Below are 22,698 nucleotides of genomic sequence, written 5' to 3'. Positions count from 1 at the left end.
TAAAGGGCTGCTAGACAAAGGCATCACTGTCAGTGAAGTGATACCTGAAGTGTCTGACAGCACTCCGTTTCCCTGTTATTCTCTTAGAAACAGCATCCATAACCTTATGCTTACTTTTATATCTTCTGGCAAACATCTCTCAACTCGTTTTTCCTTTAATCTTTTCAAAATGAGTTCAAGTGTAGCTTCCTTGGTAGGCTTCTTCTCCTTCTGCACAACCCGCATCTCATCTCCGTTTTCTTCATCCTCTTGGTCAAGAGAGGAACCAAAGCTTTTTGGAAGAGTGTTACTTCGTGGACGTGTTTGAGGTATGAATTCTCCATCTGAGCTCCTCTGCTTCGCATCTGAAATGAGAAAATTTGCTCAAATCCTGAGTTTTAAAAGAAATAACTCAGTTCATTTAACCACAAATAAAGGAACGTAACAGTTCGCATAGGAAAAGCTTATCTTCTAATGAACTAAAAACAAAGCCACAAGAATACTTTTTTAGTTTGGAATAGTTCAGAATCTAGAAATGAAACATTTTTACTGTCCTGTGGAATTTTACTGAATGACTTAGCCATTTTAGAAACACAGATAATCTGTGTTTGTAGAAAACCAGAAACTGAAGCATCTCTTACCTTTTATTTGCTTTCTCAATTTGGTAAGTTCAGTCATCCATTTTAAAACTTTTGGATTGGCTGCAATATCACTGTAGGAGGGCTGAAAAGTAATACAAACAAACTACATTTTATGAAAACACACACAATCTTGTTTATACACTTCTTTCAAGATGTGGTAATATTTATGACAGCGGATGTGACTAGTAACATGGATGCCACTCTTTGTACCAGATCAGATCTCAGTGCCGACATAACTGACACTTGTGAAAATAAACTTGAAAGAAGACATCAGAAGGTGAACCAGAGAGCGGCAAGATGCTTCTGCCTCTCCACTACCTCATCTGATATCCCCTCGGTCTCACCGCGTAAATGTCACCGTCTGCCCTCCCTTGGGCCCAGGCGCTACAGCACACTTTCTAGTATTGCTGTTGCTCAGCTCACTTTTGCAGATAGTGTGCAACAAAATTGTTCTCGTTTGTGAACCCCCAGTTACTCAGTGAGGGACTACAAGAAGTACCTTACCTCCACCATACAGCCCTTCATCCTGAGTAAAAGCAGAAGTGGAAACTTACCTTACTGTTTTTCTCTTTCTCAAACTGTTCCTCAAATTGCTTTATTTTTTTCTGTAATTTCTTGACAAGCTGATAAGGTGTCTTGTCTTCCCTTTTGTCATCTTTTGAGCTGAAGGATGCTCTTCGTGTTCTGTATTAAAAACATTTTTAAAATGTCATTTAAATAATTGAGTGCGAAGAACTTGTATGTTTGAGTAACAGATGACTAACTTCATTTTTTTTCTCCAGTTCATAATCCCTTCTTTTCAGGCTTTCAGTCAGAGCTATTTACTCACTGATTCACAATGCTTTGATCTGCTGCCTTCAAAACGTATGTGTTATTTTTTCCTCTCTAATTTCAGCAATACCCCCAACAGAAAAAGAGTATTTGAAATTCAAGTGTAATAAACTAATGTTACCATTCATTACAATATCATTAAAACAGTTCAGATCTTTCTGGTGGCTAGGCTACTTACCTAAATTACCAGACACTCAGTACTTCTGGAAGTATTGGGCACAGAATAAAGCCTAGGCTAGGAGCTACCGCTGAACAATCCTTGGTAATTACACAACTCCACTTAACTGTCTTAGGCACGTTATTAGATACTTATCTAAAAAACATCTGCATCACCTGTCGGCCTTACTAATATATTTCTGGAGTACATGATCCCGGTTTTAAATCGTCTTTTGTACTTGTTCAGCTCCCTGACATTTGCTGCTGGTGAAAAGCCTTTTTACCTCGAGCCTGACCATGAGAATTTTCTTGTACACTTATTACACAAGGTGCCTGAAAGATCCCTCAGCACAGCTAGTGACATCTACATAGTTCAAGGTACTAGAAATACTAACCTAATAATCTGCTCACATAGATCCTTATTTGTTTCAGAATGAGGAGAACAGTGATTACAATCAGCACTTTTCTGCACCTCAGTCTTTTCCATCATTTTAACAGTACTTGTCAACTACCTCCTGCGGCTATGTGGAGAAAACTGGGGCAACTGTCCTTTTGCTTCAATAAACCTATGTCATAGAGAATTGGAGACTGCAAACTTGGTCCTTCCTGTTCCAGATGTTCTCATTATTATGACTTCGCTTCTTCCCTAACAAGCATGGAAATCCTTCTTAAATCCCCTTCCATAGTAAGGGTAGCAGACAGCACAGGTCACAGGGTATTTACAGCTTTGAAGGGTCACACTCCCCAGCTGTGTCACACAAGTAACTTGCAGCTTGTTCAATTACAACTCTACTTTCATACACTGGGTTAAACAGACTTGATCCTCTAAATCTGCAGGAGAGGACCTGCATTAAGAGCCCTACCCCTGCACCGTACTGCTGTCCCACGCCTCTCCCTCTAACAGCTGATACTTTCCTACACCCCTTTTGAATGAAGGCTTTCCGCAGCCCAAACGAAGAAGCTGCCCAAACCATTACCACACGCTTTAGCTGCAATAGTTTGTGTAACCTGGCTCACTTTACCGGGCAGTGGACAACACGCTACACAAAACAAATCCAAAATTACGCAACATGAAGGCATATATTCATGCTACTAAAAAAAAAAAAAAAAAAAAAAAAAAAAAAAAAAAAAAAAAGCCACAACTTACACAAAGTCATAGACAAGCAGTCCAGTACTGGTAAACAAAGGATATAAATACTACCTCCAGCCCAGGAAGTGGCATTACAGCGGGTTATCAGAGGCCCTGACCAAATGCCAGGGAAATCTGTGCAAGCTTGCCCTATTTTTATACTCTTTCCCTCAGCATCTGCCAGCGGCCCCTTTGAGAGACACAATACCATCCCAGACGAACCTCTGGTCTGACTCAGTATGGCAGTTCCTGGGCAGGCAGAACAGCCAAATGGCCACATAATGCTATATTTTACCTTGATCTTCAATAAATTCATATAATGAAAAGCCGTGAGGTTCTTAAACAGCTGTTTTTTCATACTGGCAGTAGCATCTCCTGCCCCAACACCCACCAAATTGCATTAAAATACATACCTAACAAAAGAAAGTGCTTTGGATGAAGAATCTAACGTTTCTGGATCATGTAAGAAGCGCTGGCTTTGCCCAAAATCCAAACTACGATGTGACAGTATTGGATGACAGTCCTCTTCCAATGGATGATTAGTCATCCTTCCAGCCTGCGGGGAAAGCTGAGCTTCTCCAGACTCACTGTCTTCCTGCCAAGATTTAAAAGCAGGAAATGGATCTAGAAGATAAAAAAAGGGACACAAAATGGTACTTCTCTGTTAACAGAATTATAAACAAGAGTCAAAAGGAAACAAAAACACGTACCCAATGCTTAGTCTTGTATGCTATAAAGGATGTGGTGTCATACACAAAGTGAATAAAAACATTGAAATACATCAGAAAGCTACAAATTCTGTCATGTAACAATTGAAAGAAAAAGGTACTGAAATGAAGTATGCACACTAGGATCCCTTTTTCAAAGTGTATCTTGGGAGTATGCGTATCTGAGCAGTTCAACAGTGTGAGAGCGCCTTATTTACGTATCACAAATCCAAAGTTAGAAGAATATATTTTTGTCCATTGCAATGTTTTGCTGTGGAAATTAATTTTCATACCTTACACATGTATTTCAAAAGATTGTCCTCTTGGTTTTGAAGAAGATAAGCCTCACAATACCTCTTTAGGTACAATGCCCATTGGCTTAAGTCTTAAGAGTGTTGTTGGGTCTTTAAGTTTAAATCAGTCTTGACACCACTGAGAAAAAGAGATTTCTTAACTTGTGGAAGGTGATTTCTTTTAGGCAGGGGATTCCAAAACAATCAGTGATTTTAAATCCTTACAGAAATTTAGTTGCTAACATCCCTTACAATTCTTAAATATTGTTTTCTCGCTGTCTAACAAAAGGCTGACATGGCCTTCCAGAACTTGAATTTAAAATCCCACCCCCCTTTTCCTTTTGAAAGATTGCCTATATTTTCCAGTTCAAATCAGAAATTTGAAAACTGGGTTCAAAGTGTGCAGAACAACAGTAAGACCCACAAAGTAATCTTTAAAAGAAAATAACCCTTGTACCTGCTTTCCATTGTACATTTACTAAGTATTATTGGGACTTTTTGTTTTGTTTTTAAGGTATAATCTTGCCTGTTTACACAGTACAAGAAGGGGACCTTTTACAAAAAAAGTAAACAAAAAAACTGCAGATCAGAACATTCCCAAGATATAAGGGACAGCAGGTGAAGGGTTAGTTAGAAAGCAAACCATAAACTATCAAAAGGCAGATAACTGAACGTATGGCGAACCATACTTACCCTCCCCTTCTCTCTGCAGATGCATTGTTTTGAAATCAATGAGGGGAAAAGTGATAGGGCATGGCGCTAATAAAATGAAAAAGAATGGCAAAAATACTAAAGTGAACACACAGCACAGTCAGAACAAACTATACATAACATGTAAAGCAGGAAGATACAGTACCAGGGAAAAACATCCCATCTTTTGGGCCAGGCTCTGAGCACTCTCAGCTTCCAAGAAATTTCAATGGCAGGTAAGGATGCTCAGTCCTTAGCGAATTTGAACTTTTTACTGAAAAGGTTTACAAAGAACTGACACAGAAGTAGTAAAGACTTATTGTAGTTTAACAAGGGTCTCATGCATCCTCACATTAACAAAAGACAAGTTCTAAACATGTTTTTGCTCACAGCTCTTAAATAATAGAGATGGCAGTGATTTCCAAAAAGCAGGACAAATGCAGAAAAGATACTCATAAATACAGATTAATTGATCTGCATTTTAGTCTTAAGCCAGCAAGTATCCGATGTTCATTTTCAAGAACTGTTGGTTACAGGCCTTTAAGTTTGCTATAACATCGGCTTTAATAACCCAAATATTGTAATGAGATTTGGACTAGTATAGACTTCTTTACAAAGCCAATCTGCTTTGATGGAATGCCACCAGGACTTGCAGTGCCTTGGAAGGCAGAGATCCTAATAACCATCCTAAACAGGACTGAAGAACAGTCAAAGTTAAAATACGTTGCAATGAAATAACACCGCTTGCAAAATATCCTGATTTTACTACCAAGAAGCTTATAATATAAATTTATATACAGATATGCTACTTTCTTTTCAAAGTAAGGGTAATAAAGCCACTTGGGTAAGTAAAACCAAAGCAACTTTTATGAGCAGATTTAAGGAAATCATGAAAATGGAAGCCACAAACCTTCTGAGAACACGTATTAAATCAGGTTAACACAAATAGAGGATGCAACAAAATGTAATTTGCAAGTAAGCAATTAATGTAAATAAAACACTGAGAACATAAGCAGTTAAACTTTAGACAAAGTTATTAACTTGAGCAACAAGAATGAGAATCTGGACTCAGTGTCTTCAGATGCCTGCAAATTGACTGAATGTACAGTCTGCTAGGGGCTCAAGGCCAAACAGCAAATATTTTACAAATCTAAGCAAGACTACCACAAGTTGCAACCCCCATCATTTGTAAAAGAGTTATTAAAAGGAAAGCATTGATTCATGCAGGCAATTTGGAGAATAATCAATAGTGGTGACAAATTAACAGTAAATTATCACCATTTGAGCTTCAGGACAAAACTTTATGTGCTGACATGCTACAACTATATCCTGCACTGTTAAAACTACACACATTCCAAGTATACCTCACCAACTTTGGTATTTGTAACACAGCAACCAGAAATTAAGTGCAGTCATTCTTTGCTACCAACATCTTAACTAACATGTAGCTGTGACACAGACATCTCCAAGAATAGCTGTCACTGGAACAGCCTGCTGTAAGTTAAAAACTCATCCCTGCGTAGTAAATCTGTACTGTATCTACCAAGTTGTTTTCACAATATAAAACTGGAAACAGGTGGACTGTGGCCATTGTACTGTCGGTCACAGTTCACAGTATTTTAGCAAATTGTATCACTTGGATTTTGTAAGGTATGATGATTCAGAATATCAACATCAGGCAGAAGAAACAGGATAAGGAACATGTGAAAAGGTAAGTGCTTTGGAAAGTAGATCTTGACAAGAGTGGTTTGCTCTGATTACAAAGGGGTTATGTTTTTACACAAAAAAAACAACAGTCTAAACACTTATTACCAGACATTTGAGCAACAAAGTTCAGTAAAGTCACAAATTTAGGGGCTTGCTAAACCTGGAAGGCCATGAAGATCAAGGTCACAAACAAGGAATCCTGTCTGAGAGAAAACTATGTTTCAAACATTTTGCTTTTCCTAAAATCCAAACAACGGAGGGAGATGGGGCACAGAAATAATATCCATCTGCAACTTTAGATTTTATTTGAAAACTTGAGAGCGGTTTCAAATTCTCCAATGACATCTTGAAATCAACATCTGACATTCCTGATGTTTAAAACAAAACCAACATATTTTTCAGAATAAATGAAATATAAATTGCTGTGTTTAGCATTTCATGATTTTAAGTCAAATTCAGTTAGTATTAGAACTTCAATAGCTTACATTTTAAAAAAAGAAAAACAAACGACCCAGTGTGAATATTAACTATATGACATAATTAGAGAAAATGTTTTCAAGGACAAGGTCTCAGGGTCCTGAGAACCAAAAGCCGCTTAAAAATCAAAACAAAACAAACAAAAACATACAAAAAACCCAACAACAACAAAACCACCCAAATCTCTGTTATGAAACTTAAGCTTTTTTGCTTTCTTTAGTTGCTCCTTTGATTTTTTTTCTTTACCATTTTCCTTAAGTTGCAGATAGTTCTGAAACAAGATGGGACCTATCTTACCATGTGTATAGAACATATTATTCAAACTACAGAAAAGAATGTAAGTTGTCTGCTGCTTCTACTTTGTAAAGCGTTCTACTTATCATTACTAGCTAACTATATTGTGAGCTAAAGGGTGAAAATTACCTTCCCATTTGTCACCATCAGATACATTCTTCAGATCTAGACGCGGTACTTGCACACCCAGAGCCTCCTCAGAAACATTAATGTTGCCATCCCCTGACACCTCTGAATCAGTATTTGCATTAAGATCACAAGTCTTGCTACTTGAATCCTGTATTTAAATAACAGAACAGTTTCATTATTATTTAGCACCTGGAAATCAAGTCCCTAATCAGTGCCAGTTCCAGCACTTCTGGAATATTTCGGGGGGGGGGGGGGGGGGGGGGGGTAGTGGTGAACTCTTCCTTCCTAACTCAAGGAATTCTAAACAATCTTCCCCCCAACCTGCAACAGTAGTCAGTATTTGCATTACAAAACATTCCTTACAGGAGATGCTTAAGTACAAGCTTGCTCTGCTGCCAAAAGTTTCCGTGAAGCATGATGAGATTTCTAACAGAGGTTTTGCAAACCTTGCAGCAGACCAACCAACATAAGATGTTATAAGTTAAATTTATTGGTTTTAATTTTTGTTTGGTTTTGGGGGTGTTTTTTTTGTTTATTTATATAAACTTATAAGATGCTGTGTGTCTGTACATAAATGAAACATCTTACCAGAAACATCTCTGAAGATATTCTATCATTGCCCCCAAGCAATATACTATTTTGCCTAAAAAGCAGACACAAACATAGTTATGATTTTAAATACAATTTCTTAATGGACAGTAAATACAATACACTCCCCTTACATTCCCTCGTCCAGCTTTAGAATATATGCAAAGTATTTCCTTAAACTGAAAATTAAAATTCTGGGGAGCAAAAGTTTCATTGCTTCCCCCCCTCCCCACCCTTGTTCTTCACACAGAATTTCAAGCTGAAGCATGTAAACAACAACTGGACTTGAACCAGTTGTAAACAAAACCAGCTCTGACCTTCATTCTCAAACTGGGAATAAATATTTTCAAAATCAATTCAACTCAAACTGAAATTTCAATCAGTCCTGAACTCAAACTGCAAAAGAACTTGAACTTTTCTGGCTAGTCACTATTACCAGCAGCATTAATTCTTCAATCATTAAGAGGAATAAAATGTATCCAAAATTTTTAAAGAAAATAATTTTTTTGTTCTGTTTCTGTTGCCCAGAACATAGGGTTGTTCAGAAAAAAAGCCATGACATATATAGGCTTTGTACTTATTTTTTTCTTTTAAGTGCATAAAGTTCCATGTCTTTTATATCAACATCATAAAAAAGGCAACTCCATCTTATCCTCTCTGTTTTCATGTGTGAAAAATTACATGTTTAATTTCACCTCCCTCATGTCATACTGTGTTGTCACCAATCACGGTTTGGTACACTTTACATTTCAAACCCGAAGTTACACATTCTGCCATGTCAGTGACTAAAGAAAAATACATACCCTTCACTATTATCTTCTCCACCAACATCCGCAGCTTCATCACATGGTTTCAATAATACGTCTGCAGTCTGCTGGCAAAAAGCATGTTTAGAAAGATTTAGGAACGGCATTCTCAGCTGAAAAAAAAATCTGTAATCATCTCTGGCCACAAAAACACTCTCAAGAACTACAAGGACAGCTTCTTGCGTGGGGATGGAAATCATACTTTTTAACCACACAGTATTTTTACATTTAAGGCCAGTAACCAGGTGTTTTAATCACTAGAAGACAGACAATGACTTTCCCTCTTCAGGCAAACCATTTTTTATTACTTCTTTTACATATTAACACCAATAGGTCTACCACAAATTGTCAATCATAGCATGAAGTTTGGGATGCCTAAAATCATGGCAATAAGTATATCCCAGTCTCGAAAAATAACTGAGTTGGATGTAGACTTGTGCTCAGCATATATGAAATGAAACAAGTCTGACAGACTTTCTAAAAGGAGCTACTAATCCCTGTTACTAAATAAAGCAGGAACAGAACTGGAAGGGGAGGAATAAATGTTGGCATTTCTATGACACTATCTCACAAAACAAGTTCAGATGAACACATGTCACTATTTTATTCACTAAAAGTTGGCACAGCCAGCCTGACTGCTTCAAGTATTTACACCAAAGCCCAGTACTTGATTTCTTCAAGAAGCGCCTTACTTGGGGGAATGTAAGAAATTTGAAACATAAAATGTCATTTTAAAATAACAGATTGCATTTGGGTTTAGACTTTGAGAAGTTCTCACAAATGATCTTGAAAGTGTCTGAATCTAAAATCAAGTTACCTGGGGAGTTCAAATATACATAACAGTTGCCAGTTTTACACTGCTGATAGTAATATTCACTCTTATCAGACAAAGCTCCATTATTTTGTTTACATTATTTCAGTCTTCAAGTCAAATTCCAGTTCAGGGAAACAATTTTTAATTACATGTCATTCCTCATACTCCAGCAGATAATTTCCACCCTGGAAGTGAGCTGTGCAAGTCTTGCATAGTCACAGTTACTGTCGTTGCAGAAACAGCTGCTTATGTTTCCCTTTCAGACCTATAGGAGAGCTCACACGCACATCTTGTTTCCCACAACCCTACACGCCCCTTCAAAACTCCTTTCATATAGGTAAACCAACATCTCCCTTTAACATCTCCCCTAAAGATCCAACTCTCCAATAACATTTGAAATGGCATGGTTTCTACGAAGGTAGAAACTAACACTGAAAAACCCGAAACTTCACCCCAGAATGCCACCTTATCACTGATACCAATGGGCAAAAATGTATCAAAAAGCACAAAAGGCCAAGAAAGACATCAGATATGGCAACAAAAGCACATCTATCTATGCATCACTGTGCGCTCCTAAGCATCGTGTTCCCCTTTATATTCCTAGCACAGAAACATGCTTGGAACTCTGAAGCGCACATACTTCGTAAGAAGTGTAATTCACGTTTCTCAGCTGTTCTTTGAAACCACTGAAACTGCATAAAATGCACTGAAAAGCCACCGATCTGCCATTTTTGTTTCTCCATCTCCACTTACATTTTCCAAGTTTTGATTTCTAAAGCTCAGCATGTATTTTAACTAGGAATTCAGGAGGAAGTAAAGTATTAGGAGTTAACATGAGAAACTCGCTCTCTGTTGAAGGCTTTCATTGTCAAAAGACTGAAAACCTAGAACAATTACTACAAATAAAAGATAATCTACAACAGCCAGTCAGGAAGACTTAACAGCAGAAATACAGAACTCTACCCTGTATTTTCAACAGGGTCCTTGCTAACATAAAGGATATTTTATCCAATTCAGGTGAATACTAATTGCAGTACCATGCTTTTGCATTTTGCACCATAGGAAAACAATCTAACCATTTTTTTTACAACAAGATTTGGCACTAATGCATCAGGAAAGCACTTGGACAATCAATACATTCTGTGAAATTTTAATTTACAGAATGCAATTCTTAAATAATAATCTAGTTTAGGAGGATCTGTTGAAAAAAAAATGGGCTTGTTAAGTGTCAAAAGAGTCATTTGGGATCCATGAAAGCAAACAGAAGGCTAGGAGAAGAATACGTTACAATAGTGAAAAGCACTGCAGCAACATTTTTGTTTTAATAAAAACACAGATTCCAGACAAGACTCAGTTTCACTATGCTAAGGCATCCATTTCTATCTTTTCAAGTTCACAGACCCATTAAATTCTTCTAGTTAATTTAAGTCTAGTAACAATAGGTTTGCTTATCTAGTTATCTTTCAGGAAACCCTCAGAAAGATTTATGGATGCACAGGCAAGAAGCTAAAAGCTATTGCAGAAAGTTCTCTACACATGTATAGCAAATCTCTCTACCCACAGAATTCATCATTTAGATTTATGACAACAAAACTTTTACCAAATAAATAAGGAACTATAGATCTGAATTTTTCATTAGAAGTGCTTATTTGACAGCTGCATATGTGCTATTTCGTACGGAGTGGTAGAAACTATATTCTCTTGCATATTACTGTTATACTTGGTTTCATTTTTGTCAGCACATATTTTACAGCATTGCTTGATCGCATAAAGATACCCTGAACAAGAGACTGACATCTGCTCACTAATAAAAAATGCTGGTACAGTTCAAGCCATCATTACAAATTCAGGCCATACATACTACAAACCTTCACATTTGATTGTATGTGAAGATCTAATAATCTGCAGCTCAAAGCAAAGCTGAGGCACATTTACTGTACAGGGTAAACAATTATTTCAGCCTTTATGGTTGATACAATACTGGGCTTCCATTCAAACTGTACACAGCACTTGCTTCTTCTAGCAACATGAAGCTGTTCAATTCAGGCATAATATAAAAAAGCAAAGCCAAAATTACATCTACGACACCTGACTACCCTGTGCTTTGTTGGTTTACGTTTTCAGTTGCTTTCTGAACTTTAACAGCAACTTCAAGTACCATTAGCATTGCATTTTTTGAGCAAAACAGTTTTTGAAAAACTATTTTATTTTCTACAAGCATGTTAGCTTCACATCACAATATGTGCTCATGCAGCACTTCAGACAGATTTTTCTGCTTTGGAATACAGATGGTCAATCCTGATACTTTTCAAGATGGCAATATTAAGCGCTGAACCTCTTCAGGAGGTCACAAGTCTAATTTTCTTTCCTTTTGCTTTTGCTAACACCTCGAGTGTAAGAATTTTAAGTGTACACATCAGTATGGAGGGACACGAGCTATCAGCACAGCAGAAGTCAAATACCTAAGCAAAGAGGTCCAAGGAGAAGTAACAGAACCTCTTTCAACTAGAAAGGAGATGAAGACATGTTGAAAAGAACAGGATATCTATGCCTACCACAGAAGAAACTGTAAACAGCTAGAAAAGGCTGTAATTAGCTAATTACAAAACCACACCTTCATACTACAAACACAGTCAAGAGGCTGCAAAGTCTCAAGGCAATTACTACTTCCACCATTTCTTGATACAGGCAAATGTGTGACAGGTCACAATCGCAGCTCTAGACCTTCTGCTCCTCAGGAAGCCTTTACTAACACAGATACTGTTCTAACCAGTGCTGTGCTTGCTGATACACTGACTTACCTGAGCAGAAGGAAGGGCTGGTACCTGTTAAAGACCAACAGAAAAACATTAGTCAGAGTCCAGACAAGCTGCACAAAAATATCTCTGTGCATATTTACAAAACATGCACAGCAGAGAAGACAAGAAAAGAGACAAGATGAATGGCACAGAGCAACAGCACCATGTAAGGCTACATCAGAACCATCAGGAAAACTTGGATCTCTAAAGCACTTTGCTAAAGTCACAGAAAGTTATAATTTTCATACACTGGAGGCTCTTCCTCTCACCTGAACACTTTCTTCTTCCTCAGTTACAGTATCATGCTTCATAGTTTCACTGCCTAAATCATTGCAAACCAATACTTCAGAGCAGTCTCCTGTATTCTCACTGCTACCAGTGTCATTATCTTCAATAACATCATTCCTAAAGATAAGAACAGAAAGACTTCAGGAACTAGTTGTTCCACCTTTAGAAGAAAAATAAACACTACGCTATTTTTCCTTAAACAATATCAAACATCAGTTTTGTTGTTTTGGCTTTGGGTTTTGTGTTTGTTTTTTTTCTTCAACAAAATTATTCTGACCAAAGATACTAGTAATACCTGCAATTTCAACCACCTGTAGGCAAATTTAATTTTTTATGTAGTTTATATATACTTCTGAGGTTTTCTACAACAGCACCTGATAGACATATTAAAATGTATTTATTTGATTCTTGTATTAATGGTCAAGCATACGTGTGTCCCCCCACTTACTATGCTGAGTCAGAAGAGCCAGAAGCAATGACATCTTGACACTACTACAACTCAATGAAGTTGCTGTGGCTACACTCCTCTCAATATTGAAGCCAGGTAGTTTATAGCTAGTATCACATCCTCTCCAGTAAGAAATCCCATTATTTCCAACATTTAATCTTCCTAGATTTCAACTTAAGGCTTATAACAGTACAAACAGATTAAAACTAGCTTACACCATTTGTCCATACATTCTTTACATGCCACCACCTCTGTTACCACAATTCTGTAATTCATCACAACCTACCTTCCTTCTCCTCGCTCACAAAGAATTCCAAGCTACTTTAAAACCTGCTCCTCCTCTATCAGATATATAGACACTAAACAAGATGGTTTGGAAACTGATATCTTAACTCTTTTTTTTTTTTTCCTCAATTCTGTCAATTACTTTAAATTAATTCTAAGAAATCTGCACTGGATCACTGTATGTTTTATTTCTTCATTTAACTGTGTATTTGCCTTGTGCATGATCTGCTGGCAGCACTGCTTTAAAGGACCCAGATGACCTCTTTGAAGAATGCTATCATGTATCCTCTATTACAGTTAATCCATAGTGGAACGATGATCAGGAAGAAGCCCTTGAAATAGCCGCTGTGCCAGAAGAGTATATTGGTTTTAAACCTGCAGTGATGGTACTTTTAGCTTCCCCTTCTGTGAAGTCAGCCAGCCTTTAAAGCACTTAGTCTGTAACCGAAGGAATTTGGCTACAACATGTCTTTCAGACAGTTACCCTCTTACTTAAAAATTACTTCAAAGACATAAAATCTTTAACACTAAAACTCAGTTTTAATTGATCGTTACCAGCAATGATTATTACTTTTATGATCAACTGCTAACTTTAGTCTGACCTTTTGTCATAAGACTGCTAAAGCCAGCAAAGACTGAACAACTTAGAAAACAGCATCTGTCTCTGAATAATTCACGTATTTAAGGCTCTGAAGCAACAAAAGAACTTAGGTGCTGAAGTCCTAGTTAACTATGCATTTTTGGAGTTTAGGTATTAGTCACAACTATTTAATAAAGCACCAAAATGTACCAGCTTCTCAATGCTGCCATGGCAATCGCTACACTAATAACATGGTAAGATTTACAGTAACTATAAAAGCTGATCAAATGAGGCTGAAACTATGCAAATAGACCCACAGTGCTCACACTATCTGTTTTTAGCTGTTTCGTTGACACTGGAAGCCAGAGCAGTAAAATAGCTATACTGACATGGAAAGATAAGAGTAAAGAAACTGCAATAGCATCTACAATAGCTTTCATATGGTAAAATTATGTCACAAGCAACAACAGGTAAGAATGAAAGAACTTGAGTAAATTTAAGTTCTTGTGCTACTTCCACAGAATTCAGCAGTGAAGCAGTTATACTTCACGACATTTTTAGCTATAAGATCAATTTACAATACTTGCTTCAAGAGCTGTTGATTACTGGCAATTGATGGAAGTTGATTTGGTTTAAAATATGGAGAGAAATTGGAGTTAACAGCAGAAGTCATTAACTTTTGGTTTGGGTTGAGGATTGGGGTAGTTTGTTTTGGAAGAGTTAAGATACACAGTCCTATAGAATTCAGCACAGCTGCAACAAAAATCTTACTGGTTGTTAGATCCTTCCTCATCCCCACTGGGATTTTTTGCTTCATTGTTACAGCCCAGTCTGTGTTGCTGTATATGTTTAAGATCGTTATCTAAGCTGCTCTGCAGGTCGAAAAGATGCTGTTCCACAGCTGCTCTTATTGTTCTTTCTAAAATGCTAAAAAGGGAAAAAGACAGAGAATTCGTATTAATAACTCTTTCTGCTTTGATTAACTATGCAGAAAGGCAGAAACAGGAAACTTTACACACACCAGGAATCTTTGATGACAAGTACTTCAAGGCAAAAAGAAACTAACTTTCCCAAAAGGGCAGTCGAAATTACTGTACCTACTGTCTTTTATTTTGTAAGATTTACAGAAAGTATTATGAAGTCTATTAGCAGTAATGTAAGAGTAATCAACACATTACAATGACTAACATATTTTTTTAATAACTATACACAAAAAAAACCCATAAATGCCTAATATATTAATGTGGCAATCGGTTCCCATGTCCAAAGCAGGTCAAAGTCAACCCTGGAGCAGGTACCACTTCAGCATGGCTGGCTGTAACACCCTCTGAACAGGGCTGTAATCTTAAAATGCAAGAGCCAACAGTCAGCAGAGACAACGAACAAGGACACGGGATACACCCAAAGATACATCAAGAAAAGAACAGCATTCTTTAAAAACAGACTACTCTGTTCAGCGCTTCTTAGCCAGCTCACTAGCAATTAGGCCTACAAAAATACCATCCTGTAAGAATCTTAAATGCTTTTACCCCATTTTTAACTCTGGAATCGTGTGTTTATTTTTCATCTGCATTTGTACACACAATTTCACTGAACTGTACTCAATATCAACAACTAGAAGTGGGGCTAAAAATGTGAATGCTATCATAATTTTAAAGTCAAACACCTATGATACATCTAAGTATAAAACCAAAGTGTTTTGGAATCTAGATTCTACCATACTGTGCTCCCATGCTTCTGCAGCGAGCAACACTGACAGACATAACATTTTTCCTGCATTAATGTTAAATGCCATAAGTAAAATCCTTCACACTAGAATATGTTCATTCAAATCTGTAATCACCAAACCTACTGCATTTCTTTTTCTTGAAAAAAGATATCTTCTATGCACGTTCTAGCAACAGTGCAAATCAAACATTTTACATTTCCATTATACTTACTCTGCAGAGGCTGGCAAGATACTTATGGGAGAGATATGAGCACTGCAATAAAGAAGAAGAAGAAATAAGTTAACATAATGCAAAAACATCACACTAAAAAGTCTTGCAGTCAACAGAAAACAACTTAGAAAACACTTAACGACTGCATGTAATGCGACTAATAGAAGCAGAATAAATTATGTAAAGAAAATACTGACTTGCAGTCCCTTTATTATTTAGGTGAAGAAATTTTAAAGAATGCCATCATAAGGCAGAAAGTTGTGGAAGTAGCAATACAGATTTCTGTCTCTCAAGAGCCAGTACTCAGTATATTATGAAACTATAAGCTCTCAGATGTACAGTCTTTCCCATGGGAAATACTAATCACTTAGTCTCCAAAGATTTCCTGACATCTTGCTTAAGAATGCAGATTTTAACCTTGCTGCCTAAAGCAAATTCCAAATTACTCTGCTTTCCTCCACAGTTGCAATTCACAGAGGTTCTTCCCTGCCTGTCAGACTGTTGCATAATTCTATTCTGCAGCATTCAACAGATCTGCAGCAGTCTCCAAGGACAGCTACATTTCAAGTGCAAGGCAGGTACATTCCAGAGGTTTTGAGACATGAGCTAGCTCTTTGTAAAGCACTTGGAAATCTCCTAGCACAAGCCACTTCAGCCTAGAATATTAAACTCCTGAGTGGGTGGAAGGGTAGAAATCAGCATAACTAACACAAGTAAGTTCAAGTTAACGTGTGCACGTGGTCCCTCTACAGTCCAATAACACGATCAAAATCTTTCATTATAAACAGAACACTTGAATTTTAGATGGTGGCAGTACATATACTAAGAATGAAATAAAATAAGAAAACTCCACTATAAATGGTAGTGAGTTGCAACTTAAGGTATCTTATTCAGAAAAAAATAAATACTAATTTCACTTTGACTAGGAGGCGGGGACGGAGGCAAATAAATTCTTTTTCCTTCCCGTTACATAAAAACTAAGATCAAAAAGCTGAAAAACAAAATTTAAGCCTACTCTTTACCATGCAACAACACTGTTGGCAGCCAAAGTTGATTTTAAATATCATTTTCATGAATGCATAAAGCAAACTGAAAATAACTGAACAGGTACTACCTCTGCAACATAGTTTTGACTGCTATCAGCCTTGCTTGCGCTGACTGTTGTCAGTCTCACTGCTTACCCAAGAATAGTTTTAATACAGCAAGAAATATCTTGGTTAGACCTTATCAAGTTTATCAGTAGTTCCACCACCAGAGAGGTAAGATAATTAGACCACCTCAAGCAGTCTTTCTATTTTTCCTTCGTCTAAGTAGATGAAACACAAGCAATAAAGAACTTTCAATTAAATGCTAGCTGATAAGGAAAGTAATTAAAGTATTTATTTAAAAATCATTATGCGCCCTTTTGGCTTAGACAACTTGTAATGGCCCAACAGCAAACTGCACTGTATTTAAACAACACCGTGTAACAACTGAACAAGAAGGTGCTCACAGAAGTTTATTTCTTTTTTTGTTTGGTTGGTTTGGGTTTTGTTTTAATGTAAACATGACTTGGAATCAAGTTCATTTAATGATTTGTTTGTTTGCCGAGGTAAAAGACCAAAGCAGATTATTCCAAATGCTTTGACAGAACAGGCAGCACTAAACTACTATTTCAAAACATACATTGCCACATAGCTTTGGGAAATTAAAACACCTGATGTAGGAGACTGATCTTGTAGCCACTAATTTGAAAGCTGCTGGATCAAACAACTGAGGGTGAACATGCTTGCATTTTGTTTTCTTCTTTCAAACAAAAGAAATGGTAAGCAAAAGTTTATAGCTTTAAGATATTGACATTTCATTGACATTTCTGTGCACAGGAGTCCTGCATAGCGCTACTACTTGTACAAAGGAAGTTTTCTGATAAACACACTTTGTTTTGACAAAACTTGAAATAAAAAAAGATATGAAGACACAAAACTGTAAATAAGTTCAGATTCACAAACAAGATGAGAGAAGGAGCATGAGTAAGAACCTCAGCAAAAGACCAGTAAGATTTCAAAACAAAAACCTTAGTTTTACGTATCCAACCTCAGTATTTTTGCAAGTTCCACAAATGCTGCATTATAAAAAGGTATGCTTGTGTTCTAAAAACACTATCACCTAATTACACACACGGAAATCGATTTACTATTAAAACACAGTCACACCTAGGACAAATCAGGGGGAAGGGCAACTGGAGCATACAACACTGCAACACTCTAGTTGTAAAAGAGAGCAAAAATAACTCAGTCAAGGGCACAAGTACAAATACTATTTATAAGAAACTCTGATGACCTGGAAGCCTTTTATTCTATCACTTGAGACAATGAGGAACTGTGTCAAGCATGGGGAAAACCAAACTCATCTCCAAAGAATTCAGAAGATTTCAGACATGGTTCACAACAAAATTTTCCATCTTACTGCGCAACCCTCAGCCCCCAGCACAGGATCGTTCACCAGTGCTTTTATTAAACACCTTTAGATGCATTAGAGGTACTCAGTACAAGACGTGCATAAATCAGCAGTATTGCAAAGCCTGAAGAATCCTCTTACTACGTAAAGAATATCTTACATCTTCAACTAATCACTTTAGCAATGAAGCACTTTTTGAAAGAAATGTGTCAATCCCTCTGAGCCAAAAAAAATTACAACTTCCGAAGCCATGTACCACAGTTCAAGGATACTTTTTAAAAGCTGTAATTTATACTGCTACACAGAGCCTTAACGCAGCATGACACAGCAAGACACAGAAAGGTAAACATCTTTGTTTCATAATACTAACTCACTCCTGAGAATACCTTTTGCACTGTCTCCCGACCCATAAAACGTCCCAGTAAAAACATACCTTAAGATAGAGAAATACATTACTAGAGATAAAACATTTAAAAGTTTTTCTTGGTAATTTACTGGCTGCACACCGATTCTTTTTTCTTGTTAAAAAAAAAAAAATATCAGTTGTGACATTATTTCATTTCACTATATCTCCAAAATATATATTTAATCTCACACAAAGTTTCAAAAGTCTTATTTGCAATCATATCAAAGCAACATTATTCTTTCATATATTTACCTGTGCAGCAGAACTTTACAGGCCATTCTGATTATTTTTGCTATCCCAAATGAGCACTTCAGATAAAAATGCTTCATTTGAAAAGCAGCAAAGCGTGATGTTGGCTGTTGGTTATGCATGCTGCTTGCTGGGATCCAACGGCTGCTTGTCAGACAGCACTTCTGGAGTGCTGCACTAAACCCTGCAGTCTAAATAGAAATAGACTGCAACATGAGGTCACTCCTGACAATAAGCTGCCCAATCAACACTTGAAAGCCTTCCTAACACACTGCTCACAGATCTTCTAGGATGGAAGTAGGGACAAGTATTCAGACTGTAAAAAGAGCGTTAAACAGTATCGTATTTTCTAGCAATTCAGGCAGTTGTTATATTTGGTCAGTCCTTATTATACATGTATTTTGTCTTACTTTACTGTTAATATTATTACCTCTCACTGATCAGAGCTAATTACAACAAAAGAGGGTGAACAAAAATATCATACAAAGCAGCGAGGATGTCACCCTTGTCACTGCATTTAATATAGACACAGCAAACTCTTTACAGAACTTACTATTTGTCATATCTAATATTTTTACACATAATTTTGAAAAGCCCAAAGAACACACCATGAGTTTTTATATTAGCCTACTGACTGACAGTGCTTGAGTAACTGCAAAAAGTAAAGCAAATACTGCTTGGCAAAGCACAGCGATGAAAAATTTGGAATAATGACAGAGAAGGATTCTAAAGTGATTATTTCAACAGCACGTCTTAAGAGTCAGCTGCAATGCTGAGTCAGTTTTTTCTCTTCTCCAAACATCAGGACAGCAAAACCGAAAGAACTGTGGTGAAAAAGCTTTTGATAACAGAGAATATGATGTTTCCTCTATGCACAAAATGTCAACTCCTGGGCAACAAATGCTCCCTGATTGGGTAACGGGCTTAAAGATCACTCAACAGGTTTAAATACCATTTTCAAGCAGTCACTAAATCAATCTGCATTAATGACTATCCACATTCTCACCAGATCCTTCTCTAACTCAGAGTCAAATTAACACCATGCAGCACATGAAGGTCATAAGTTTCCAAAAGAATAAACAGAACAAGTAAAGAAAAAAGGTAGTGAGCAAAATTTTAAGGTAGTCCAGATAACTAGAAGGAAGGTCATACAGCCCATCGCATGAATCAAGATAGCCAATCTTTAACATGCCGCACATGCAACTTCAGTGTTCTTTTCATTTTCTCCACAAAGAGACCAAAATATGCAGATACACATACACCCCAAAATCTGACAACTGCAAAGTGGCAACAGAACTCCAGGTTAAGGAACTGTAAGAATCATGATCAAGGTCTGCTTCTTCTTCTCTTTCGTTTATAAGCTGCCGCAGGCCCTACGTCAAGACAAACATCCCAATAAGCCTGCTTTAACATTTGCTTCTTTATTTTTTTTAATTTTTTTTACATCAAGAAACTAAAACAAAAAAAGGCTTTTAGAGGCATACTATAAAAGTAAATCTGGAAAAATATTTATAGTATTTATAGTGGTTAAAAGTTTAATAAAGCATATTTTTTCATTCACTGTAATTTTTTTGTAAATGTTTCCTGCAGTAGTTCTCGTTTTACAGGCAAAATTCTCTTTCTGCTTCTACAGGATTCCTCCTTATCCTTCCCCACAAATTATGTAAAATGCCAACCATAATTAATGCCTATTAATTTTTAATTAACCCTAAACATAGAGTAAAAATGTTCTTCTCTTCAGGCTATCAAATTTAAACTCTCAAACATGTTGAGTTTGTCACTACTGCTGTGCTTACACATTCCACAAGCAACTAAATTACTTGTGAATAGTTAAATTGCTTTAAAACTTTAATTGGAAGAAGCGCTTTTATAGAAGTTCAAATTGCAGCAACTTTTTTTTAACTCAAACAGCCATATTGCTGACAAGGGTAATTAACTATTAAAATATAATTTAAATTACAAAACAGAATCATGTTTCTCGCATCGTTTTATATTTTACAAATTCTTTCAATGAAGTAGAAGGAAGGGTGCAGCCAAGCAGCTGAACAGATTTCAACCCGAAATCCACATTCTTGAGACCACTCAGTCTTAGGCAGTAAACTTGTGATTTTCCCTGCGGTTCTTCTGCTTTTAGTCACACTTTTATCTTCCTCACCCCTCCCTACAAGTTCTTACATGCAATGCCCATGCCAAACACATGCAGCAGAGGGGAAAAAGTAAAATCCTCCGTGCGTAAAATGTAAACTCAAAGTACAAGTAAAGCAAACTTAAAAATAAAAACTTGTGCACTACAAGCAAGAAAACATAAACCTGTGTATTAGAAGCAAGCGCAAATAAGCTCTCAAATGGAAGTACGATTTTAAGTTTATGCATCTCCTTTACGAGGACTGGTCTTAATTAAAAGCTGACTCCCACTACAATACTCCTGTCTGTACTACACTTTGCAACTTCCAAACCAGCTCAAAGCTCTCTACCAGCAGAGCCCATCCGAATAGATCCCGCTACAGAGTCTGGCTCTTAGGCAGGTAACACAGGTCTGTCCAGCTTCAGCAGCCTTTACACCTGTTTGGACAATGCAAGACCTTGGCCTTTCTATGCATTTTTATACTATCTTTTTACTAAAATGCAGTTAAATTAAACTTCAGCCTTACAAAATGTCATCTTTAAAGTGCTCAAAATTTCCTCCACGTTGCTCCTACTAAAGGCCTTTTTAGAACCTCAAAATCAAACCAAAAATCATTAATGGTCAATATTATCCCACTTGCTTTCCACCGTCCTTTCCATCATACATAGTTCCTCTTCATCCCTGGTGTTTTCTCTCTAGCATATTTTCAGGAAGTTACCACATTTACAGAGTCTTCATTACACTTGTTCATGAAATGTTCCACTGTACTCTAGTGAAAAAAGAAAGTACTTTCCTCATTTTACATCTAACCAAACTAAGGATAAAAACATCCTGGACAACAGAATTCTCACAGGTTTAGAAATTAATTAGGGTCATGTACAGACACATCTCACTAACACATGAAAAGAAATAGTGCTAGGACACTGAGAGGGAGTGGTAGAAAGATGGTACAGAATGGATAAAAATATCTACCAATACTCAGATTCTTTTCATACTTCTGCTACAAAATTAACTATTTAAATACCACTTCACAGTTTCACTAAAATATGCCCTTTTTCTGCATAAAGTACCACAGCTAATCAAACCCGAGTTCTACAGGCATTCCTTTGCTGAATTTGGAAACGATTATTTTATCCCATATTTTACTACTACAAGAACCGCACCTACTTCTAAAGCTTCAGTTTGTAGACCCCACCACTTACCTCAAAAGCCTGACAGCCCGCCTCTCTCAGCCAGAACAAACTACATTCCAAACTTTAAATCTAAGCTCCAAGGCAGAAAGAAGTTACCTTGTTGATGCTGTAACGCTCCTGGAATCCGAGAGACTCCCTGTCATATCTAGATGCACCACAGCTGGCCTTTCAACAGGTTTCTCTGTGCCATCTTCTGGAAGTTCTTCAGACTGCTCAAGCTTTACATCTTCCTCCTCTTCCAAGAGATCATTGATCTAAAAAAGATTTAATCACAGTTAATGGCTTGAAAAGTTCTTTTAAGAAGTCTAGGGAATTAAAAGACCATGAAAGGTATAAAACCAAGATACCTGTAAGAGGAAAACATTTTTCACTTTTAGAAAAGACAGGCATGCTAGACTTGCTTTTATGTAAAACCATACGTTCCACGCCATTAAAAAGCTTTTGAAACATTGGACAAAAACTGGAGAAGCATCTTTGATGCAATAAATGAACACAAGCAGAATCTAGAAACAGAAACCCCCTAAGTCACGAGGCACAGAACCTTTCTTCTTCTACATGTAAAACAGAGACAGACAGCTCTCCTCTATTCCATAGGTAGCCTTATTCATACACAAGAAGCATTTTCAAATCCTTCTATGGAAGGCAACATAGGAGTCTAAAAATCTAAACTTTAAAGTAAATCCAGGCTTATAAAGGCAAATGTAAGTGT

General features: G+C 36.9%; 1 protein-coding gene across 5 annotated transcripts in view; it reads right to left on the bottom strand.

Moving 5' to 3' along the window:
• FAM13B (family with sequence similarity 13 member B) overlaps nucleotides 1-22,698 on the bottom strand; it is a 51,120-nt gene that overhangs the window by 8,317 nt on the left and 20,105 nt on the right. For 2 of the 5 annotated variants that reach the window (XM_056349101.1, XM_056349105.1), the window contains exons 7-19: nucleotides 22,086-22,243; nucleotides 15,581-15,622; nucleotides 14,412-14,567; nucleotides 12,309-12,444; nucleotides 12,043-12,066; nucleotides 8,425-8,495; nucleotides 7,622-7,676; nucleotides 7,034-7,181; nucleotides 4,430-4,495; nucleotides 3,150-3,360; nucleotides 1,175-1,304; nucleotides 621-702; nucleotides 115-344 (exon numbers count right to left, since the gene is read on the bottom strand). In XM_056349101.1, the coding sequence (XP_056205076.1) occupies nucleotides 115-344; nucleotides 621-702; nucleotides 1,175-1,304; nucleotides 3,150-3,360; nucleotides 4,430-4,495; nucleotides 7,034-7,181; nucleotides 7,622-7,676; nucleotides 8,425-8,495; nucleotides 12,043-12,066; nucleotides 12,309-12,444; nucleotides 14,412-14,567; nucleotides 15,581-15,622; nucleotides 22,086-22,243 (1,509 nt within the window). The remainder of the gene's footprint in view (nucleotides 1-114; nucleotides 345-620; nucleotides 703-1,174; nucleotides 1,305-3,149; nucleotides 3,361-4,429; nucleotides 4,496-7,033; nucleotides 7,182-7,621; nucleotides 7,677-8,424; nucleotides 8,496-12,042; nucleotides 12,067-12,308; nucleotides 12,445-14,411; nucleotides 14,568-15,580; nucleotides 15,623-22,085; nucleotides 22,244-22,698) is intronic. The other 3 variants (XM_056349102.1, XM_056349103.1, XM_056349104.1) reach the window with 3 other exon arrangements.

The sequence above is a fragment of the Falco biarmicus genome, chromosome 8 (genome assembly GCF_023638135.1).
Source record: "Falco biarmicus isolate bFalBia1 chromosome 8, bFalBia1.pri, whole genome shotgun sequence".
NCBI classification, from domain to species: domain Eukaryota; kingdom Metazoa; phylum Chordata; class Aves; order Falconiformes; family Falconidae; genus Falco; species Falco biarmicus.
The sequence above is the reverse complement of the archived record's forward strand: the minus strand, read 5'-3'. Positions and strand labels throughout refer to the sequence as shown.